General features: G+C 43.6%; 3 protein-coding genes across 4 annotated transcripts; 2 read left to right on the forward strand and 1 right to left on the reverse strand.

Annotated features, from left to right (window-relative positions):
* Nucleotides 1–329: 329 nt before the first annotated feature.
* On the reverse strand, nucleotides 330–8,641 carry LOC117833459 (DNA repair protein recA homolog 3, mitochondrial). Of its 2 annotated transcripts, XM_034712959.2 has the most exons (8): nucleotides 8,430–8,638; nucleotides 7,510–7,567; nucleotides 6,320–6,531; nucleotides 5,674–5,761; nucleotides 4,391–4,563; nucleotides 3,853–3,999; nucleotides 1,369–1,503; nucleotides 330–1,002 (listed from the first exon to the last, which is right to left on the reverse strand). In XM_034712959.2, the coding sequence occupies exons 1-8, from the start codon at nucleotides 8,511–8,513 to the stop codon at nucleotides 616–618; spliced, it is 1,284 nt and encodes a 427-aa protein (XP_034568850.1). In that variant the 5' UTR covers nucleotides 8,514–8,638; the 3' UTR covers nucleotides 330–615. The 2 variants fall into 2 exon arrangements, with proteins under 2 accessions (XP_034568850.1, XP_072151673.1); XM_072295572.1 differs by lacking the exon at nucleotides 1,369–1,503 and having other exon boundaries at nucleotides 8,430–8,641.
* Nucleotides 2,289–4,102, forward strand: LOC140223585 (uncharacterized). The gene has a single exon (XM_072295573.1). The coding sequence runs from the start codon at nucleotides 2,520–2,522 to the stop codon at nucleotides 3,501–3,503; it is 984 nt and encodes a 327-aa protein (XP_072151674.1). The 5' UTR covers nucleotides 2,289–2,519; the 3' UTR covers nucleotides 3,504–4,102.
* Nucleotides 8,642–15,977: 7,336 nt separating the features above from the next.
* On the forward strand, nucleotides 15,978–22,315 carry LOC117866376 (uncharacterized). The gene is made up of 6 exons (XM_034750575.2): nucleotides 15,978–17,019; nucleotides 18,261–18,719; nucleotides 19,291–20,124; nucleotides 20,226–20,298; nucleotides 20,370–20,492; nucleotides 20,576–22,315. The coding sequence occupies exons 1-6, from the start codon at nucleotides 16,489–16,491 to the stop codon at nucleotides 22,081–22,083; spliced, it is 3,528 nt and encodes a 1,175-aa protein (XP_034606466.1). The 5' UTR covers nucleotides 15,978–16,488; the 3' UTR covers nucleotides 22,084–22,315.
* The last annotated feature ends 2,273 nt before the right edge of the window (nucleotides 22,316–24,588 follow it).

Below are 24,588 nucleotides of genomic sequence, written 5' to 3' on the forward strand. Positions count from 1 at the left end.
CTTGGGGGTGTGGACATGATCAGATCAAACTTTCGAGACTTTAAAATAGTTTGGAAAAGTCATGTGCATATTCATCTTGAAAACTGCTTCTGTAATATATAAATTTGTTGGATTTGATAAATATAATCAAGTGCATAATGGTGATCAAATATTTACACTAGAGACCAATATTTCATGTACAAAACAGAGACAAGTAGGAGACTGTTCTGTAATCTTATATATGCAGGATGGAGGAACACAGCTACATAGCTAGAGCATCCGTGCCCTGGCGCCTGAGCACACTTGTTAAAGAAAGATTCCTAACGTCGGCCAGTACAAAGGCAGTGATATGAAATTAAAAGCATCAAAAGAATGTTGAATCAGCCTTGATATCCAAAATGGAGTATACTCTGACCAGCGTTGTCAAACATTCATAAGGGCCTATGCCATTAACCTGTTTTCCCAAAAAAAAAGAGCAAAACACTTACAACTACAGTATTTACACGAACGGAAGATGAAACAATCATGCATAATCTCTACTGGGTTCTGATTGTGCACCTAGTTAAATTTAGTTCGAAAGGTTTGTCCTTCAAGTTGCGAAGACAAGCAGCATATTTACAATTTGGAAATATAGCTTCAGGCCTCAAGCTCGTCATTTACACCTTCATCTGTTGCTGAGGCAATCTCCTCTGATGCACTCTTATACGGTTTAACACCCTCCTCATGTCTATCTAGCTGCGATTCATTTTGCATCATCTTTTCTCTTAGCATTGTCATTAGATCTTCCTGGGCATCTCGGTTTTTGGCAAGATAATGTTTGATACCGTCTTTGCCTTGGAAAGTTTGCCCATTCATATGATAGAACACTCCTGATTTTGTTATGAAGTTGTGCTTGCAACCTAATTCAATGAGCTCTGATTCACGGCTTAAGCCCTTGCCAAACTCAAGCTCAAGCTGTACGGTCTTAAATGGAGGAGCATGTTTGTTCTTCACAATCTTGACTTGAATTTGCGCACCAATAGCCTTTTAAGTACAACTGAATTGGGTTAGGAAACAGCTTATACTGTTCTCAAATAAGGTAAAGAACAACAATGTCATAACCGCTACATGACTGGATCAATAGTGACTAAAAATTCATCAATAGGCATTCAAAGTATTCCCAATTCCTGTTTATTCACCATTAAAAAAATTAATTTTAGTTCGCCAATACTATGCTGGGTATGAGTTCACAGTAAACAAATGTATACATTACTAGATGCCCTATTAGCAAGTCAAAGTATTTCCTAAATTCGAAATGCAGCACTATGTTACATCTCACACTTAGCAAAGTTCAAATAGTACCATGATGATGCTTTACAAAGTTCAAATACTACCATGATGATGTTTTACCTCTTCACACCTTTTCATAAGACTTATCCTTTTGGTGTTCATGCGAACAGAAGCATAAAATTTCAAGGCATTTCCTCCACAAGTTACTTCTGCTGGTACTCCAAACCCACTAAATGTGCTTAGCTTTGATCTTACCTGTACACATTCCCAGGGATAAACTGTTATCCTAGATAAATATGGAAAATGAACTGGACATAATATCAAAACTTGAGTAAATTGAGAGGACTAGAGGAATTTTGAACATAAGATATTTTGGTCAAACTATTAAGCAACTACACATTTAAGAACCAATTTCACAAATCTAACTGATTTACTGCAATTTGTTGTGTTGAGCTATAGGATGTCACATCATAAGTATGAATGAAAATAGCATCATCGGTATTAGTCATGTACCACCCTAGCCCATTCCATTCAAAAACTCTACTTAGAATACTCCCCAGTCACAAATAAGTGACATTAGTATGTCACACATGGCCTTCAAAACACAATTTTGACCACTATTTGTCATAATCTATTAAAAGTTAAAACACATATCAAAATTATATTTGTATGAAACTACTCTTTGATACAGATCTACTCATCTTATTTTTCAATATCTAAACTCAAAACACAAAAAATAGTTTGTAATTGAAGTTTCAAATTGTTGACTTAGTATGGACCCAAAAAGCCACTTATTTGTGACTGGAGGGAATAGTTCCTGGATATTTAGCAATATGGTTGGCTAATAGTATTAGATATGCTCAGTTGTACTCCCTCTTGTACTACTAGCCTATACGGCTTCCACTTGTACTACTAGCCTATATGGCTTCCACTTGTACTACTAGCCTATACGGCTTCCACTTGTAACTGCCAGCCTACATGGCCTATATATGAAAGGACCCCCCCCCCCCCCCCCCCCTCCTGTGGTGTGGTGTGTTTTGCCCAACTCTCAATATGGTATCACGAGTCCGGGTCCTCTAGGCCGGCCGTATGCCCTCTCTTCTCGGCTGCCCCAGGCACCCTCTCCTCTCCTCTACTCCGCTGCCCAGGCGCCTTCTCCTCTCCTCCACCAGGCGCCACACCATCAGCACTGGTTCTTCTCCTTCCTCCAGCAGTTACTGCTGTTTGTGTCCACTATCACCAGCAATTCTTCCCTAGAAGCTGCTGAAGCCATGTCGGACGCAGTGAGTCCCTATGCCACCATCGCCGTCAAGTCCCACGTCCCCATGACGTTGGAGCTCTGTTCCTCCAACTACAGCAAATGGAGCTCCTTCTTCAGGGCCATGTACAGCAAGTTTGGTCTTCTGCGGCATATCAACAGGACTCCTCCCAATCCCATCGATGCTGCCTGGTACCAAGCCAATTGCTGCGTCCGCAGCTGGCTGTATGGCTCTGTCTCCGACTCTGTCCTGGACTTCACCATGACAGATGACCTGACGGCGCGCCAACTTTGGGTCGCCATCGAAACTCACTTCCAGGCGAACCAAGCTCCCCGCGCCATGTTCATGAGTCACGAGTTCCACTCCATGACTCAGGGCGATCTGTCTGTTGAAGACTACGGCAAGAAGATGAAGAGGGCTGCCGATGCCCTTCGCAACATCGGGCAGCCCGTTGCAGACTCCATGCTCGTCCTCAACCTCCTCCGCGGCGCCAACCCCCGCTACAGCACCACTGGGGACTTCATCACCGCCACGCCGAACATCACCTTCGCTGCAGCACTCGATCAGCTCGCCCTGAAGGAGCTGCATTTGGCGAACGCGGACAAGGTGGTGGCGTCCACTGCTCTCGTCGCCTCCACCCCTTCCCCTGGCTACGGCTCCAATTGCCGCTCCTCCTCTGCGCCTTCTGGCTCCCAGCCACGGTGCAAGAGGGGTTCTGGCAAGCGGAACAGCGACGGCGGCCAGCAGCAGCCGCGCGCGCCCTATCCCACCGGCCCGTGGTTCTGTTTCAATCCATCTGCTCCACAGCAGGGAGGCCAGGCCGGCGGCTCGGGCAGACAGGGCTGGCACGGCGGCCCTTCATGGGCTGGGTCCTCGGGCGGCCAGGGCTGGCGTGGTGGCCCGGGCCTCCTTGGCTCCGCGCCACAGGCCCACGCTGCGTTTGGGTCCCCTTCCCATTCTTTTTGTTCATTATGCTGTAAAAACAAGATGTCATGACAGTAGTGACCTACTGGCTACATGCTCTGGATAGTGTGGTATGCACTGGAACACAAGTTGTGTGTTTAATAGGTAAACATAAGTCCTCAAAAGTTCTGGACTGGAAAAAATGGAGTAGCAACTTAGTAGAGTGGATGGAGTGTCTGTAAGTGTAAAAAGTGAGTGAACAAAGCCAAATGGTGCATCGGATACCATTCAACATTAAGCGAGGATTCCAAGCCAACTTTATTCAGAATAAACAGAGGCATGTACGTAAGTTATGAAAACAATTCATCAGTAACATACTAACATTTTGGCCATCAAGAAGCTTATTTCACTAATACTAGCTCAGTCTAAATAAATAGCCAACCTGATTAATAAATAACAGGATTGTCCTGGAGCGAGACAGAGAATGGCTCAACTTGCGAAGCGCTTGACTCATAAGCCTTGCTTGAAGTGCAACATGTGCATCTCCCATCTCACCATCCAGCTCAGTTTTGGGGACAAGAGCTGCTACCTGTATTATACTGTGAGTGTCAGCAGTAAACAACCAGAACAACTGTTATAAATGGCAGTTTTGTTATGGGGTGTGCAGCATTAAGTTACTTTGGTAGGTAGTACACAATTCTAGAGTTTATCAGAAGTATAACAACGAAGAGCATTGAAGTTATATGACAACAATAAGCATTGAAGTTATATGACAACGAAGAGCATTGAAGGTATATGGCAACGAAGAGCATTGAAGCTATCAACTACAGAAGTCTCTAGGAAGACAAGTTTTCAGATTATTATTATTTAAGATAAAAATTGTGTGCTTCAGATCCTATCAGTAACTCCCAAGCACTGGAACACCACCCAGTAGGCAAAAGCAAAGCATTGAGAGCTGAAAGTACTAACATTCTACGTACACTGTCCACAACCACAACATCAATAGAGCCACTTCGAATTAGGATGTCAGCGAGGCCAAGAGCCTGTTCACCACAGTCAGGTTGAGACAGTAGCATGTGCTCTGCCTTCACACCTATAGATTCTGCTAAGGCTGGATCCAGAGCATGCTCAGCATCAATAAAAGCACAGTTTCCTGGACGAACATAAAACAATGAGCTGAGATGCAATCATGACAATGACATAGAAAACATATCCCCAAGGAGCATACAAGAATTTTGAAATGTTGATGCCCCCCACCACACACACACCCATGCCCACTCTTTTAGGAAAAACTAATTGTCACTGCAAAGAGTGTGGTGGCATCTCTCCATGAAAGGTTAGAGAAAACTCAAGAAACAACTTTCTATTTATCTCCATGTAACCTCATAAGCTATTAATTCTTGTATGGCTAAAAAATTCTGGTGATTAACTCCATCTTTTAACTGTTTAGATTATATGCTTTTGAACTTTTCTTTAATACAGGTATATGACAGAAGTGAATTAATTATGTGTGAGATATATTAGCTAAGCATATCTTTATCAATTTGCATAGTGCAATATGCAAATAGTTTATTTAACAAGAAAAAATACATAAAAGGTATACAGCCTAATCATTTTACTATTTGCAAGATAGTAGCCTTATGAATGAAATCCCTGTTGACATGGTTACGCATCAGTAGAGCACAAATAGTGGAATTCCTAATTCTCTGTATAGTGAAGAAAATTCTAAGGATATAATTAAGTTATCATGGTACAGCGATACATATTGCCAGAATCTCATTCACCAGATTGGTCTGTTTGAAAAATGATACAATTTTACATAATTGTCCTCAAAAGCAGTCTGTTTCCACACGCATGCTAGATAACATATGGTGTTAAAACGAGAATGTAATATTCCAAATGCCCATCCAACATCATTCCTAGATGTGTGATGCCCTTCAAGAATGCCACACTTAATCACATGGCTTTCTACAACAGATCATAAACCCATGATACGAAGCTCTTATTGTTTGCCCTCCTTTGTTTCTATGGTTTTGAATGCGAAGACATCTTTGTTGAATCATGATGCGAGATTATTAGTAACAGACGCTAACACTGATGACCCAGCCATTAGCCTCCAATACTATTTGTACTACATTTTTTTCCATTCATAATAACTTAAGAAGTATACCCTAGCTAAAAGAAACAAAGTCTAGTAAAGGTCAATAATGTGTTTCAGGGTAAGCACTTAACACAAGATCAGATGTCAGGATAACTAACTTACCTCCAGTCTTCTGAGCTTCAGCTATGACATGAAGTGCTAAAGTTGTTTTCCCTGAAGCCTCTGGTCCATAAATTTCAACAACCCTTCCCTGCTCGTAAATGTAAAAGATAAATGTAAAAGTTTAAATGTGAAGAAAAGAGCATAAGTATAATGCAAAATAAATCCTATTTGTGATTAAGGGAAAATTTCCAAAATCTTATTTAACAAACAACATAAGCAAAGATGTGAATATCCTTAGCTAGATGATCATTACCCTTCATTCTTCTGTGCGTATGGTTTAACTTACATGTTAACTTAGTGACATCGAGCTAATCACTATGAGTGAGTGTCAGATGTTCAATCACATTATCAATAATAGGCCAGTGGAATGGCAAGTGCAAATCATGCAATAATTACATCCTGTATCCCAAATCCTAACCAGTTACCACCTATAGTAAACCTTATTCTCTGTGTGCATGAACTTATATCTCAACTTATTGAGGTTGCAGGTTGCTGCGAAATTACTACTTATTGGTATAACACAAGTGGGTTCACATGATGAATTAGGCCAGTACACTGTCAAGTCATCTAATAATATGGCCTCTTTCCAAAAATTCTGAATTGCACATAAATTTTGTTGACAGAATAATTAGTATGAGAAACTGACCTTTGGAAGTCCACCAATTCCTAAAGCTGTGTCCAACGTGAAGGATCCCGTGGATATGACAGGAATTCCTTTACGACTGTAAGCATGATTTAACCACATTATTGACTCCTCACCAAATGCAGATGTAATTTGGTCAAGAGCTTGCTGAAGTGCAAAGTCGTTTTGCTTAATATTTTTCTTGCCATGTTCTTCTGCTTTTGATTGTTCTCTCCCTAACAAGCAGATAATAAAACATTGTGTCAGTGGAAAAATCATGACTGAAATAATCTGTAAATCCAATGAAACTTAACACATGAGATCCTTTTTGTTATTTTAAACACAGGTTCGAAATATCCAGAATCCACAAGCAAACATGAGCATCGTACAAAATTAGACAGGATATAGAAGGTTGGAAACCAATAACCACCAGTAGCAGCCATGTTCCCGTTCCCGTTCCCAGAACGTGGCACGACACTTATGAAAGGTTTTTACACTAAATTGTTCCCGTTCCCGGAACGTTCCCTGTAGAGAGGCAGGATTAGGGAGAACACAACACACCCTAATGAGGGGGGGTGACCTTTCATATATAGCCAATATGGCTTGGTATACAAGGTAATACAATCAAGTATACATGGAAAGCGTAATCAGCTATACAATCTCTAATATTACCATCCCGGAACGATGTTCCCAGAATGAGGAACGTGGCCACGTTCCACATTCCCAGCTGCTAACCAGTCCACCACATGCGTTGCAATGTATAAACAGAGAAATACATTCAAGAGAAAGCACACAGCATGTAATGTTAGTCCAAAGAATTTTACTAACGAAAATTGCAAACAACATTTACGGTTCTACCAACTTCGCCCAATTTTTATGCTGCATTCTGAATAGAATTTACGTATTGTCCTTGCAAGACAAGTCGTAAAAATTAATTTCTCTCACCTATGTAACAGGTCACCTAAAGGCAGTGTCCTTACCACAAGATAATTTTGTTCATTCTCCAACATACAAAAACATTTTACTAAAAGAATGCTGCAAAAGTGCCTCTGAAAAAAATATCATGTAACTCAACATCTTGTTTCTATCAGTTAACATAATAATATGATACAAAAATATTACAGGTAGAAGAGAGTAGATTCAGAAAATGTATCAAACCGAAAGTCATATCACTAGTTTAGTAAGGAAAAAAAAAGTGAGTAGCATATATACACCTTCTGCTGACAAGCTTCGCAGCTGAACTGTACACAGCACATTTTGATTGCAGCATCCCTGAAAAAACAATAAGAAGATGATGAAAATAGGTACAACTTGAACATGACTTTTTACTAACCACTAATTCTTCTGCTTATTCAAAATTTGGCTGAAAGCATAACATTATTTAGTCAGTTTTTCACAAATTAGCAAATACATAGGATTACGTTTGCCCCACTTTTGCAAATAAGGAGCAGGGATGAGCATACTTAGGCAAGAGTCACTGCTTGAATTCCATGATAGTCATGATATTGTAATATAGGAAAAATCAAGAACTATAGGATTAATCATGAACCAAACGGAAATGATTAGTACAGAACTATTATTAGAGCCGTGGAAGGTGATTTCAGGACCATAAACAAAGTTAAAAGTAAACACAACCGCAACATATCAAGACAAACTGCATGAATGGAATAGCGTGATACTGTACCAAATATAAATATAGGGTGTACACAACCACATGGTACCAACACCACAATGTAAGCATATGCTGCACACAACTGTGTCTGGGGCTCATCCAACTGAAGAGGTTCCAATTTCAAAGAAACGCCACCAGGACAGATTTCCGTCCATCACGCCACTTTGCCTTAACCGAACCAACCAAACACGCAAACCTGACAACGCCTGCGATCCCCCGTACAAAGTCCCCATGAGACCATGACAGCACCAGACACGGCCCGCATCTTGTAACCAATCAGGAACCGAAAGGGGCGCCCAAATCGACCACACCAACGAGGAACTGGGGCAAGCCCCGTACTCCCTTGATTTGAATCGAAAATCGACTCGTCTCCATTCGATACCCTTGGTTGGGGATTGAAACACAAAGCAAAAGGGAAGGGTGGGGTTGGGGTTTTAGGAGCTGAAGGCGGAGGGAACGAACCAGCGCGGAGGACGCCGGGGAAGGGGAACGGGCGGAGAGGAGTCGGCGGAGGAGCGGCTGGGCGCGCCGGAGAACCCTCGCCATAGCTCCTGCAGCTTGGCGCCTGAGCTGGCGGCGGCAGCAACTAGCACTAGCAGCGCAGCAAGTAACACCAGAACTTCTCTGCCCTCGACTCCTCGAGGAACTAGCAGCAAGTCTCGAGCCGGGCCGGGCCTCGGGTCTGTGAGAGCCTAGTTCTGATCTTCTTTCTGGACTGTGTGTCAGAAATCTAGCATATTTTGGGACATTTTAATTTCAAAATTAAACATGTAAAATATTATCATGAATATGTTCATGAATACGTTGAGTGATTCAGTGACAACATAATATGTGCTAGTGTTCAAATTTAAACTTCTAATAAACAAGAACAAACATAGCTACAGAAGATTTAGGATGTACCCTGAGGCGGGGTCAGTGCTGGAGGCACCGGATGCGCCGTTACCATCTGGAGTAGTCATACTAATCGTGGGATGGCCTCAATCGATGTAGTCGTACAAAAATGATGCTGGAAGGGGGTCGATGCAGTGCAGTCCCACAAACGGCCTCCGGGAAGTAGCAGGAAGAAGACGACGTAGTCGATCAGCGCAGCCACCAGGAAGAAGACATTGCATACGAATAGGTACTTGGCCACCAGGAAGTAGACGATGTAGCGGCTGACCACCAGGAAGTAGATGTTGAAGTCAATCAGGAAGGGAGCGAGCAGTCGCGTTCAACGCTCCCCAAAAACCTTATCGCCCGCCTATCCCGAGCAGGATCTCTAGCAGTAGGTGAGGTTTTGAAGGCTCTACTCTCGCCAGTACTTGTGCGCGTAGTGTTTGGCGATGGGAATGCAAAAGAGCAGCAGATGACAGAGGGAAAAGAGAGAGGTCTCCTAAAAGAAATACCTTCGTGCATCTCTGGGAGGAGTAGGAGGGCGCCTTATATAGGCGAGCGGTGAGGAAGGGGGGATGAACCCGGACGTGCAGTCGACACAGTCAATCAATCCAGTAACCGTTGGAATATTTCAGAGGTTATTCCTTAGCAATTATTGGAGTGAATTCTCTCAATTAATGACCCTGATGACTGCATCTAATGACAATTTACTGGAGTGGATTCTCTCAGTTGATGACTCGGATGACTGCATTCAACGGCAAAAGGATGACTGCATTCAACGGCAAAAGGTTCACCGCACCGCAGCACATCATGTCACATCGCACATCTCGTCTCGACACACCATGCCCCGTCCCGGCCCAGCGAGGCGAGCGCGCGCGGCACACTAATATCTTTTATTGACTTCACAATTGGTGTACACAAAGTCCACCTTTTAAGTCAATTAAGATCCTCCTCAAATCCCCATGTGGGACTAAACACATAGCTCTCTAGCATTTATTAGTGGGCTTTTAATTCTTTTAATTGAATTAAATAAATGGGCCAAGCCCATATATTCCAACAATCCCCACCAAGAATTTCAAGCCACACTAGAAATGCTCTCAAATCCACTATAATCTTTGATATACTAGTATTTGATGGAGACTGTTAAGTTGAACTTCCATCTAGAGCTAAGGCTACACTTATTCACAACTGTACAATAGACTATGCCTTGACTTGACAGTCTTGTGCAAACAAGTTTGACCAGAGCCCTTCACTAATACTAGGCTGCGAAAGCATCCCCGCGGTTTGGAGCTTATAAGTCATACTCCAGGCCTTTTATGAGTTTTTAGAGATCACCCACATCTCATAGACTATGACCAGTAGTCAGACTCATATAGGTGCATTCTTCAAAAGATGTTCTGTAGGACAACATCTTTGCTTCAAAGAAACAACTCCCTTGTTTCAAAGAGGTCACTCGGAACATATTAAGGTATAAACCAACCTACCATATGTTGGGATACGAGGTAGGCTACACTAGCGCAAATCAAAATTTCTACCGCGTATAACCAGGAAGAACTGCCGTATAACAATCACGGGATTACCACTCGACGCACTACTGGTGCGGAAGATGTAGATGTGCGTCGATGCAGTGAAGACGATCACGTAGTCGTACGTAGTCAATCAACGTAGTCGTACGTAGTCGATCTCGTCACGTCCAGCAGCTCCTCAGCAGCTCGTCCACGTGCAGCAAGATCGCCTCCGGTGCCGCGGCTCGTCGTCGGCTCGTCGTGGCTCGTCGGCGGCTCGTCGATGGCTCGTCCAAGTGCTGCAAGCGCAACACCTCCAAGGTATCCACACGTGCAGGGAGGAAGCGTCGCAAGCCGGACTGCTAGATCCGCGAGTTGCAACAGGCGAGGGCGTGAGAGGCGCGGCAGGTGTGTTTTGCCAAAAGGTGTAAACCCTAGGGCGCCCCCACCCCTCTATTTATAGAGGTTCCTGACGGGCCTCTGGATCCGAGGCCTATTAGAACTTCTAAACCTAATCCAACTCTCAGATCCGAATTGGGTTTCCAGCCCCTTAAGTGTGTGACCCTATGGGTTCGGATACGTATAGACATGGCCCGAGTACTCCTACTCGGCCCAATAGTCGGTAGCGGCCTCTAGCAAGACGTGCCAACTCCTATACACACACGAAGATCATATCAGACGAACCATCACAACATAATATACATGCTATTCCCTTTGCCTCACGATATTTGGTCTAGCTTCAAGCCGACCGCTCTTTCTCGATCCTGTGATTCGGAATCCCTTTGTAGGTTAACTCTTAACCGTACGTAGCATGGCCATGCATTTTCGGATCCGATCACTCAAGGGGCCCAGAGATATCACTCTCAATCAGAGAGGGGCAAATCCCATCTTGATTGACCATGTCTCATAGCATGCTTCTTGACAAACCCGAAAACTACCTTTATAACTACCCTGTTACGGCGTAGCGTTTGATAGCCCCTAAGGGGGCGTTTTCTTCCTGTGTCTTATTTTTAGCACGTGTCACATCGAATGTTTAGATACTAATTAGGAGTATTAAACGTAGACTATTTACAAAACCAATTACATAAGTGGAATCTAAACGGCGAGACGAATCTATTAAGCCTAATTAAGCCTAATTAATCCATCATTAGCAAATGTTTACTGTAGCAACACATTGTCAAATCATGGACTAATTAGGCTTAATAGATTTGTCTCGCCATTTAGATTCGTCTTATGTAATGGGTTTTGTAAATAGTCTACGTTTAATACTCCTAATTAGTATCTAAACATTCGATGTGACGGGTGCTAAAAATAAGTCAGTGGAAGAAAACGGGGCCTAAGTAGGTCGATCCACATCTAAAATACATGCGACAATCTCAGGTCTAAGGACAGAGCGTATATGTTGTTTAAATAGAGAACTACTTCTCGTGTTGGGTCAGTCCTAGCACATGTCTCCACATGTGTCCACATTATTAGTTCAACATCTCCATGTTCATGACTTGTGAAACATAGTCATCAACTAATACATGTGCTAGTCTAATATTCATGTGTGTCCTCACATGAACTCCGACTAGGGACAACTTTAGAATAACCATACAAGTAAAGAGTTTCACATACAATTCACATAATTGCAAATCAATTCAAGTAGCCTTCAATGGATATTCAATGAACACAACATACAAATCATGGATACAAATGGAATATCATCATCTCTATGATTGCCTCTAGGGCATACCTCCAACACATACAGGAATGAAGAGAAATGCATCTTTCACTGGAATGAGCCTATTCAAAGGTTCTCTTCTCTCAGCCAAACTATAACTTGTTTCATCATCCTACTTCACGGGATCTCCGATCACATAAAACATGTTACCACTATAGAGTAACTCACGTGGGTCTCAAGACCAATTCCATAGAAGCATTGTCTATCACATTTTGTGAAAGATCCTTTGTGAATTGATCTGCCAGGAACATAATCCAAAGCTATAACTCTGGAGTTTCTTAATTTCCTAACAGATTTCAATCGCCTCTTAACATGCCTTGATGAATTCATGTTATCCTTTGAACTGTTCACCTTGACAACCACAGTTTGATTGTCACAGTTCATTAAAATTGTCGGTATCTTTTTTTCAATTATCGGCAAGTCCATTAAGAGTTCATGATGCCACTCAGCCTCAACAGTGGCGGTGTCTAATGCTGTGAATTCTGCTTCCATTGTTGACCTCGTTAAGATGGTATGCTTGCAAGACTTACAGGAAACAACGCCAACTCCAAGTGTGAATACATATCCACTTTTGGGTTTTATCTCATCAGCATCAGAGATCCAATTTGAGTCATTATACCCTTCAAGTACCCTTGGGTGACCAGTATAGTGAATCCCGTAGTTCACAAAGCCTTTTAGATAGCTCATCACTCTCTCTAGAGCATGGCAATGATCATCTCCCGGATTTGAAACAAACCGGCTTAGTTTGGTCATAGCAAACGAGATGTTAGACCTCGTAGCACTAGCCAAGTACATAAGTAAACCAATAATTTGAGAGTATCTTAACTAATCTCTCATTATCCTTTTATTTTTCCTTAAAATTACACTAGGTTGAAATAGGTTTGGAGTCCCTGTAACCAAAAAGACTTAGAACCTTTTCCACATAATGGGATTGCAAGAGTGTAACCCCACCATCACCTTCTCTTACTAGTTTTATATTAAGGATAACATCAGCCTTTTTCAAATCTTTCATCTTAAGGTTTTGAGACAAAAATTCCTTAACTTCCTTAATCACATCAAGGCTTGTCCCAAAAATCAGTATGTCATCGACATACAAGCACAGTATCACTCCTTCACCCCTACCAAAACGATAGCACACACACTTGTCGGCTTCGTTCACAACAAAGCCAGCAGACGTAAGAGTTTTATCAAACTTCTCATGCCACTGCTTAGGAGCTTGCTTGATGCCATACAAAGATTTTAACAACTTACACACCATTCCTTCTTGACCTTTTGCTACAAACCCTTCTGGCTTATCCATATAGATCTCCTCCTCCAACTCTCCATTTAGGAAAGTTGTCTTAACATCCATTTGATGGACGAGAAGACCATAAGAGGTTGCTAGGGAAAAGAAGGCGAATTGGACCAAGGTCCAATTAACAAAGTTGTTGTAGGAACTTCGTTCTCCAACTTCTGTAAAGGGATTTCTTGATGTTCAGCTCAACTTTCCAAAGATAAACCTTCCCTAAGGTGCTAGGTTGGGCTGATTTTTCCAGACTTAGCCAGAATGGCTGAAGGAGTCTGAGTCAGCCAGATTGGGGGACTGGTCTTAAGATTAAACTCGGCTGATTTAAATCTAGGTCGTTACACCAATGCTTCGATTCCTTGACATCAGACGAATCCCAATGCTCCGCTGCTTTCGCATCCACGGACGCCATGGCTTCTGGGATGAATTGTGTCTGCGCAGAAGGCTTGGGGGGGGGCACCATTGTGAAACAGGAGGAAACCTGAGTGTAAGCAAGGAGAGGAGTCGCAGGAGAAGCTAGGGATCTTCCTGCGCCAGCCACAGCTGCGCCGGTGGTGTCTTCCTAGCAATCCCGCCGCCACCACACGTGCCGCCAACAGACACTCGCGTCACCGCCGCCGCTAGAAACCTACCGCCGAGGATTGCTGAATCTGATACCATTGTAACTACTCGTAGTCGGGAAGAGATCAATTTCACCGACGTGAGCAAATCACGGTAGAACTCAGTAGTATCTCAATAGGGAAGAGGGGCGATGAGCCCCTACCTTTCGTGTATCTGGTTCAAGTGTTTACAAGCGAGAAGACATATCCCTTTCTCCCCCAGCACCTGGTTAAGATAACCATCCCCGTTCCTCCTCAACCTTGGGCCCACTTACAGGTTCAAAACGCAATTACACACAGGTAACAATACGTCTTCACTCTTGTGAGCCATCACCAGGCATGACAGGATCATGCTGCTCCGGGAGCAGCTCATGGTCCTCCACGAGCCGCGGTGAGCTGCGTCCGCGGCTGCCCATGGGGGAGCAGCGAGGCTACATCATGGGCCATGGTAGCTATGAGGCTTCGCCCGATGGCACATAGTGGCCGGCTGACAGGAGCATGACGAGGAGAGGCTCAACGAGCTCCACCTGGCAGTGCACAGCAACGGAGCGACGACGTGCGATGCAAAGGGGCTCGAAGAGCTCCGTCGGGCCGAATCTGCGAGCCGGCGGGGCCGGCCGTGTCGGATGCCAGTTTTTTCCTTCGATTCGTTTTGTTTCGATTTTTTGATATTTTTAAAAAACTTTTTGTTCCTTATGTTGTTCATAAATTTCATGTATAACTTTTTTTTTTATGTTTGTTCCAAAAATTTCAGGTCCAAAATTTATTTCCAATTTTTTTCTATTTTTTTTCTTGGATTTTGTTCAAAATTTTTTTGTTCCTGAATATAACTTTTTTGTTTTTTAGTTTGCTTGAATTTTTTTATTCAAAATTTATATTTCAAATTTTTTCTTCCAAATATGTGTAAAATTTTTTTAAAATATTTTTTGTTAGGCGTGTAGTGCGGGTCATGGGCCTCACAGAAGACTGGAGCTCGGGAGATTAGGGTGCCATTGGTTCCCTGCACCCCGCATCCAAGTTCCCCGTATGCGACCTCCGTGCGATTGGTTTCTGAGCTCCTTGTTGGGCCTAGCCCGCGGCATGCAAAAGGGCGCCTGGAGCCTGGCTCCTAGGGTACGGCAAGATCCCTCGGGAGACAGGCTCTCGGGATGCGGCAGCGGACGCATGGGGCGAGCGCGTAGGCAAAAAAAAAAGCAGATTAGCGCTTGCGGAGCAGGCAACCGAACAAGTTCCCACGTGAGTAAACATCAACCAATCAAAAGAGACGTGCATCTGGTGAGCCTAGCCAGCGGGAACCTAGATGGATGGTGCGAGCCGAGCCACACTAGTCCGAAAACCAATCAGGCCATTAATGTTTGGCCGTGGGTGGGGGAACGGTGGGCTCACGAGATTAGTGTGCTGGTTGGAGATAGCCTTAAACTTGACTGCCTGGACGCGTGATTGTTAACATAGAGGACGCGATATTAGGGGTGTTTGGTTACAGGGACTAAACTAGGTATTAAGGGGTGTTTGGTTACAGGGATGAAGTTTAGTCCTGTCAATATTAATTAGGAGTATTAAATATAGGTTAATTACAAAACCAAATGAAGGCTAATTCGCAAGACGAATCTATTAAGCCTAATTAGTCCATGATTTGACCATGTGATGCTACAGTAAATATGTGCTAATCATAGATTAATTAGACTTAATAGATTCATCTCGTGAATTAGTCACGTCTTATGCAATTAGTTTTCTAATTGGTATCAAACATGCGACGTGGCCCGAACTCAAAAAATTAGTCATAGATCCTTAGTATTGGCATGCTACTTTAAAATGTAGTCAAAGAGACAAAATAATTGGCACTTGGCACCTACTACACTAACATTCTACTACGTACCCAGCTGGCCAGATCGATGGTGCTAATTGCCTAATTAGTGTACCAATACCACCTCGATGGATCGGCCCCGGCAGCAATGGCATGCAGCTGGATTCTCGCCGCGCCGTTCTCGGTGGGCGATGGGAAAAGACCACACAGCCGGGCTCGGCGCGCTGGAGCACGGACTCGTCGTTCCCGGTGGCCGCTGTGCCGGAGAAGCCTCGTGTCAACCGTCCAGGTCAAACGGTGGCCGCCAGGCGAGCAAGCATACGCGTACACAAGCTTTCAAAAAAAAAAAAAGCATACGCGTACACCCGCCGTGGCGTCGCCACCCTCCGCCCACGTACGCTCCTGTCAGTCCCGCCGCATCAGTCTCACTGCATCACTGTATCACCACTCCACGTCTCCCTCCCCTCTCATCGCATCGCTGGACGCGCCCGCTCCCAGAGTCCCGCGCCCGCCGCGTGCCCCTCCATAGCCTCCATCCTGGCCGTCCGTCACTTCCACCGCCAGCCTCGGGAATCGAGCCCCCTTCCCACCACCAAAACCCCGGCCCCTCCATCGCTGTCTCCGCCTGCCCCCCTCACAATCCGCTCCGGAACCCCACGCCCTCCTACGATCCCAGCGTCGGTCGGAGCGCCCAAGAACAACCGTGCACGAGCTCCACACCGGCGGCACGCGATGGTGCAGCCGCGCCCGCGGAAGCGGGGCCGGCCCCGCACGGAGCTCGGGGGCGGCGAGGCGGAGGCGGTGGGGGAGGACGGCGAGGACCCCGCGGTCCTGTTCCCGCTCGGCGCCCTGGTGGAGGTGCGCAGCGACGACTCCGGCTTCGCCGGCTCCTTTTACGAGGCCACCGTCGCCGGGTACCAGCGCAGCGGCCTCGGCTACGTCGTGACCTACGCCACGCTCAGCCGGAGCAAGGACGGGGGCTCGCCGCTGCGGGAGCTCGCCGCCGCGGCGGACGTGCGCCCGCGCCCGCCCCCCTCGCCGCCGCGGGGGTTCGCACCGCACGAGATGGTCGAGGCTTTCCACAACGACGGCTGGTGGGCCGGCGTCGTCTGCGCCGTCCCGACTGAGGCGGAGGCCGCCGCGGGGCGGCGGGTGTACAAGGTGTGCTTCCCGACGTCGCGGGAGCTGCTGGAGTTCGAGGAGACGGCGCTGCGGCCCAACCGCGTGTTCCGGGGCGAGCGCTGGATTCCGGCTGCAGAGGTGGTAAGGGATCAAATCCCTTAGCTAACATTCTAAACAAAACTTGGGGGATCAAATGTTACTAGTACTTCGTGCTTATATGGACTGTTACATTACTTTTTTTTGCTAATTTCTTACTGTACAGTGTAATGACTTTTAGAATACATCATGTTTGTTACAAACATTGTATCCATCTGCATTGTCCGCCACTGGATTTCACCATCAAAGTCTCAAAGTGACTATTTAATTAACGTGGAAACTGTTACTCGTCTTGTCTTTGTGTATGCCAGAAGGATTTAATTTTAAAGTAAGTCATTTATTTGTTATTTTTAGTTTAGACCGGTGGTCCCATGCCTTGACAATGAGGAAATTACCGTAGCATAATTTTGGTTTCATTCCTTTCAAGAAAAAAATAATTATGGTTGCACAAGTTCTTCCCAAACACACAGGCCTTGTCATTTATGAGATGTAAAATGTTTTTTATAAGTTATGAGATGTTAAATTGAGATAAGTGCAACATTCTATTATTGGAATGGTAGGTTAGCAATGGATTTCATTTTGTTGCAATAGGTGCCTATTTTAATGATTTTTTGTCTTCAAAATATGGTTTCTCTTGTAGTGAGGTTCATTCCATCCATCATCCCACTATCACCACCCAACCAATCACCATTGCAGATTTCACCCATGTGGGCCCAGTAAAGAATCACAAGAATCAGCTGCGCCAGGTCATACATGGGCACATAGTCATTCTCTTAAATTAAATGTTTATATAGTTGAACTGTGCGCACAAAATTTCTTAAGTAAAAAGCGTTTGAGTTATTGTACTTAAGCTGGTTAAAATTCTGGGTCCTGGTAGTGAGACAAATATTTTCAACATTATGATTATGTTGAGAACAATGTAACTTCACTTAAGAAAGGGTCTTAGCTATAGCATAACTTTTTTTTTCATTCCCCACTTTGGTGACAGCTATACCAAGTTACAAAATTTGGAGCAAATTTGCGCAGATATTATTAATCTATTATGTTTGTTACTGCTAATGGTTGTGAATTTGGTAATAATGCACTCTGGAAAAAAAGGGTGCCAGCTATTTAAAAACCGTTGGTAAGGACAATCTTTTCTTTACAATACGCGTGTCCTTAAGAATTTTAATTGAAAGCCTGAGATGGTATGTGGCAAAGAGATTAATACTAGCTAAAGAAGAGTGCATTGTAATAACAGAAAGGGAGCTGAACTATGTACATTCTAATGCTCTTATTCTGTGCAGGAAAGTGGAACACCGCTATTCAGAGATGGAATCCAAGTTGAAGTGAGTCGGTCTGCCAAAACCTTTGGCAAATACTGGAGTCCAGCTATTATTCTGAAAGTAATTGGTGCTACAAGTTTTTTAGTACAATACAGAGATGCAAGAGAGGATGGGGAACAGGTTACTGAGATTCTAGATTCTCAATATATTCGGCCAACACGAAACATCATCCACATGGACTCTAAGTATAGATTTCTCCCATCTTCTCATGTGGAGGTTTTTCATGAAGGTAGCTGGTGGACTGGTGCTGTTTCAGAGGTTTTGGATAATGAATCTACCAAGAAGTATGTTGTTAAAATCAATAACGAAGAGGCAGACATGGATGATGTGGAATGTGTGGATTTGTTGACTGTTGACCATACACAGCTAAGGCCAAAGTACAATTGGTATCGTGGAAAGTGGGTGCGCTGCTTGGCAGAGGTACACATAATTTATATACATTGTTTTCTTTGCAAGTATTTATGTGCTCTGCGTTGCCTTCTTTTAAACATGTATAGTGTTCTTTTACTTATTGAATGGTTGAATGTGGTTAAGTTTTGCAAGAGTATGTATTCTTACTATATGACAATCTCAATACTAGCTTCCTTAGAACATTGTCCCTTTGTTCAAAATGTATCTTTGTGCATTGTTTGTGTTATTATCAGTGACACCTTCCATCTATTGTTTGATCTTATTAATTGGTCCAATTCAGCTGAGTCATGATATTAATTTTTCATTCTTATAAAACCAAACATTTAAATACAAAGTGGGGTCATATAATACTTCTTTCAAGTCATGGTTATAATATTTTCTTCTTTTAATATGGTTAAAGTACTTTATTCCTTCATTCATTTCAATAATAATGACCTCTTAAATTAGTTCCTAGTTCTAACTAACACAAATTTTGGGTTTCCAGATTCCTGGAGCAATGGTGTCTTGATAGCTATGCTTCAACTGTATTAATTTTGATCAAGAATTTCTTAATGATGGTGTGATGTCTGTTCCATTTCAGAAACCTGGTAATAGAGGGCCTCAACTAAAACCTCGTAAAAGGCCAATTTCTGCTGCCTTGGAATCAAGTGGTGACAGTGTTGAACTTACTGCATCAGGACCATGTATTGACAGTGAAGATATCAGTGATGAACCTGGCTCTTATCTTAAGGACAAGGGTAATGATGAAGATGTAGTACTGAAACAAGTTTGTCCTGAGTTTTTGGTGCGTAATGAAAATGATCAAATCAAGCATATGCCAAGCTCTTTTCCAGAAAGAGTGGTCAAGCAACAAAACACAGTATTATCATTCGAGTCCCACTTGACAGTTCCTTCACAGTCATCAGTGACAGGATTTCACAGTTTGAAATATGATCCTAAGCTTTGTCTAAGTGGTCAACTTGAACTATCCTCTTCTCGGGTGATTACCATGCCCTCTGTGCCACAGACTGGACAGTTGCAGGCTTCCTTGTTTGGAGCATTTGGACAACTAAGGCCTCTCCCGCAGGGCCCAATTTTCGGAATGCAATCACATACTATAGATTTTAGCAGCATTGTAGGATCAGAAAAGACATTTACTGATCAGGGAAAGCAAGCAAATTATAAATGTGGTTATCTGATGACTGGTTCTAAACAGAAGATCAAATTTGGATCGTTTTCTGGAACTGATCTGGCCAGGAAAAGACTATTTACTGGTCAGGGAAAGCAAGCAAATGATAAAGGTAGTTATCTGATGACTGGTTCTCAACCGAACATCGATTCTGGATCATTTTCTGGAACTGGTCAGTCCAGGAAAAGACTGAAGGAGAGTGTTTCTCCTCAAACACCAGAGCAACTAAGAGGGAGCCCTAAAATCGTGAGTTTTAAGTTTTTAGCACAATCTCTTAACTCTTTCAATCATAGCACTGATGATGATTAAGTTTTTTATTAATCCATGATTGCTCCTTACATTTGTAGATGCGAAAAAAGAAAAGGATGGCTGATAAAAAAGTTAAGGAAGCCAGCAAACTTGCAGCTATCTCTGAAGAACGTAAGTTTTGTACTACTAGTTTTCCTTGCTGCATAAATCTCTACAATTAGCTAACTACAGTGATTTCACAGCCACTGAACTGAACAACAATAATGGCAAAGATCTATCAAAGAACAAAGATCCTGGGTCTGTATTACTTCCGCAAGTTAATACTGTGACTTGCACTGACTCAAAGCCACTAAAGGATGATACAGGTATATGCTCTACTATTACAGAGAAATCAGTAACGTCTTCATTTACTACAAATTCTTAGATGATGTGCATTCTGTTATTTCAGATTCACAGGGAATTAGTATTTTTTTGAGGGAGAGTAGTGTTGCAGATGAGATCATACCAAGTGGAGTACCAATTGGAGCAGATAAATTTCACCAAGAGGATTATATTGGAGCAGCACAACATGGTGCAACTAAAGTTAGTGTTCTGACTGAGAAGTCAGTGTTATCTATGACTTCAACACTGAACAATCCTGGTGAGGCACAAGTGTTGCTTTCAGATTCTTCAACTCAATGTGGAAAGGAGGCAGCCAATGCTGAGGAGTCTGCAATAATCATGGAACAAGGCACTAGTGAAGAATATTGTCAGCAATATTCTGTTATGAATGATGATGCTAATGTCCATTTGCTGCCTTCAGCAGAGAGTTGTAAAGATACTGGGGATAAAGATAACAATAAGGCCATGGTGGAGTGTGTTCCAACTGATGATGTCTCTAGTATGGGCGGTGGTGTGGCTCCGAATCTGTTACCATCTAGTGAGAATTATGAGGATGGCAAGGATGGTATGGGCAAGGAGGATCATCAAGAAAACACCTGTAATGTGCCTGAAACTAAGCATGCCAATGCTGATGGTCTGTCCTCAGCTCTATCCTTACCTGTGTTCAAGAAATTCGCAGCTCCTCATGAGCAACATGGAGTGTCACAACAGGATCATGGTTCAGCCATGGTAGGGTTTGCAGCTGAAGCTAGCGAATCCATGGAGAGTTCAGAAATAACGCAGTTGTCTTGTATTGGTATCTGCAACTCTAGTGAAGCAGAACAAGGTGATACATTGATTGATCCAAAAGATTCTGAGCATACTCCAATGTCCAAGTATGCTCCAAGCAGAACACAAGGCTCTTGCCTCTCCTTGTCGCAGAGATCTCTTGATGCCCATGAGAGCATCATGGCTGTTCATGGTACAGAACCATTGGCTAGCATGAATCTTCCATTCATGAAGACCTCCTCGTTGTGGGAACAGATTGAGGCAATGGAAGTTTTCCGCAATATGCCCCAGCGACCAAATTTTCACAAGTTCCAGCAGCATGTTCCAGAGCTTCGTGAAGGAATGGCTTTGGGTTTGATGCTCTCCTTTGCCAATTTGGCAGAAAGCATAAGAAGACTGAGCATTCACGATGAGGATGCGCTTTTCAAAGAGAAGATGAAGGGCCTTTGTTTGTTGGAGGCAGATGGTTTCGACGTCAGGCACCTGCGATCACGGTTGGAGACACTGGTGCACATAAGGAGCAGCCCTGCCGTATTGCAGGGCGCTATTAAAGACTTGGAGAAGAAGATTTCTCACAAAGTAACTGATGATAGGCACCTGGGCGCACAAATTCGTGTGCTAAATATGACTGTCCGTCATCTTGAACTGCAGGCTTATCTCTTCCGCTGCATAATGCAGTCTGCTGTTTCACAGAAGATGAACATTGCTTCAGAGATTGGAAGGCTGAAAACAGAAGCCGGCACGCTTGAGCGGTCATATCTGTCTGCCGAGCAGAGCTTCAGCAATGCCGCCGCAGCACCATGGTAAATCCTCGTTCCACGAACCAGTTCAGCTGTACGGTGCAAATAATCTTAGTAGCAAGTGGAGAACTCGATCCAAGGCCTTTTGTGTAAATATCTGCTAGGGCTGCCCTGGTACCGGTCTAAACTGATGAACCTATGCCTGTTATGTTGCTGGCATGTCGCTGCAACTGCGCTTTTATGTGAAATATATCGTATATACGGTCTAGTCTCGGTGTGTTAAGCATGTTGAGCGGTTCTGTCCAGGTCACCTATTTTGATAGCATGAACACACCTGTGGTAAAACGGAGTTGTTCTGTTACGCTTGCATCCTCTTCCAAACCCTTTGGGTTGGTTCTAAAAATGAACCAATCTCCTCTTGGTAGCACTGTGAGATCATCGTCGAAGCTCTATATCTTCAAACAAGTCCAAGAGAAGAATTTGAACGGTTTGAAACGAGTTCGTTACAATCATCGGTATAATTCTTGGCGACTTGCCCATTTTGCTTGCCAAGAGGATGAAGAGGATTTTGAACGACCGAGGAAAAATGTGGAACATCCCGGTCGAGAAGAAGCTTGGAGTAAACTCAATTTGGCAACTCTTTCTCAGAATGGGATCCCTTGTCGTCACAACTCACAACAAAAACAATTTGGAGTTAGCTCGGGTTACACTAAACTTGTACACTTAAGCCCACTTAAGCCCACTGTTACTAAGCCTGTACTAAGTCTAGAGTAACTTCAAGAGTTTCCTATAAAAAATTCAAGGGTTTCCTAAAAAATTCTTCAAAAGTTTCCTAAAAAATTCTTCCCCAGAACGAGGTATTGGGAGCTATGCTAAAATTCCCCCCTCCCAAACATATCGGCCCATAGCAGAACGCTGAAAACTAACCTCCCAATATTTTAAATTAGACCATATATCATCGTATTGGACCCATTAGTTAGGCTGCTCATATGTTTTGGTCCGTATTCGGATCGACAACTACCTCTTCGTGTGGATACCATGGACGCGAGGAAACGATCACTCCAACACGGTAAGAATATCGGAACACTAAGGGCATTCACACCTGGGACAACACACACAATATCTAGTATAAATCAGATGCAGAATTGGCGGCCTTTCAATCTGCTGTGAGTCCAAGGCCGGATGTAGGGCTCCGTGAGCTGCTCTTCATCTTCTTTGAACTCCAGAAACCTGATGGAGGGCCCCATGATTGCTGTGGCTGTGAATTCATCTCTGCTTGCTGGGACGGCGGCCTGGGTTTACCGTAATCGGCAAAAATAACCCATCCATCAACTAACTGCACCAAAAATGGAGCTGTCAGGGGGAGAAAATAATTGCATATCTATACGCAATGCAGCATGACTGAAAAAAAACTGAAAGAAAAATCTTGGGCGGCTGCTGCTCATCAATATCTTTCAAATAGGGATGAAAAGAAATGATAGTAAGACAGAACCCAAAAAGAAACCAAACCAATTTAAATTCTTTTTCTTGGTTGATATGCAAAAGCTTCTGCAGGCTGATAGTTCAAACATAATAAAAAGCCAAATACATAAGCTGAAGCAAAGTTGCATATCATCTGGGCAACAAGGCAACATTAGAAGAGTGATCCACAAAATGACAGAACAAGGCAACATCAGAGACTACAATGAGAATTTGAAGAGCGATAAAAGATACTACTCGTAGAAGATGCTACTCTGAAGGCTGACAGATTCAAGAGCACGATAAAAGAGCTCCTTTTCTAGCTGTATAGACTCCTTATGCTAAATAACTAGGTAACCATACTGAGATGAATAGATAGAACTGGAGGAACCAAGTTCTACAAATTTTACCTCGCTTTTTAATAGTATAATCACAACATAGTTTCATTTATGTGTCAGGTCATGCAAGATTAAGCAGAAACAGTAGTTGCTAACTTCACACAGAAACATTGAGCACCGTATTCCTATGAGCCAAACTGACACTAAAGCAAGTCTGATGGAAAGGCAAGATGTCCATAAAATTATGGTTAGGCCACGACGAGATCCAGAGCTACGAGGCCTAATCGACAGGTAAAATCAAGACCGCATGACCACCCACCGGCATCACTTTTTTTTTTCTAGAATACGCAAGAGAGCTGCATATCATTCAATTAAGAAGAGAAGTGGATTTTTACAACACGGGCCAACCGAGCACACGCACACGGGGTGATCACATAAGTCGATTACATGCTCGATCTAAGCACCCTAGACAATAGAGTTAAGACGGCTAGGATGGGGCAGTTGCCGTACATCCCGGCCAACCTAAGTCTATTAGGGACTTTGCCCCTGCCAAGCACCACACTCTAGCTTCCGATGAAATTTCCTCTGTGAGCTGTTGCGGCGTCTTAGGCGATCCCTTGCTGAAAACCCTATTGTTGCGTTCCTTCCAAATCATCCATGATACAAGCATAAGGGTGCAGTCCATACCCTTCCTCCTGTCGCTATTAAGCCCCGCACGTTCAACAACCACCAGTCCATCAGAGCAGAATTTGCAGCCGGGGGGGTCGAAGGAACGC

Source organism: Setaria viridis, chromosome 8 (genome assembly GCF_005286985.2).
Source record: "Setaria viridis chromosome 8, Setaria_viridis_v4.0, whole genome shotgun sequence".
In the NCBI taxonomy this organism is placed as follows: Eukaryota; Viridiplantae; Streptophyta; class Magnoliopsida; order Poales; family Poaceae; genus Setaria; species Setaria viridis.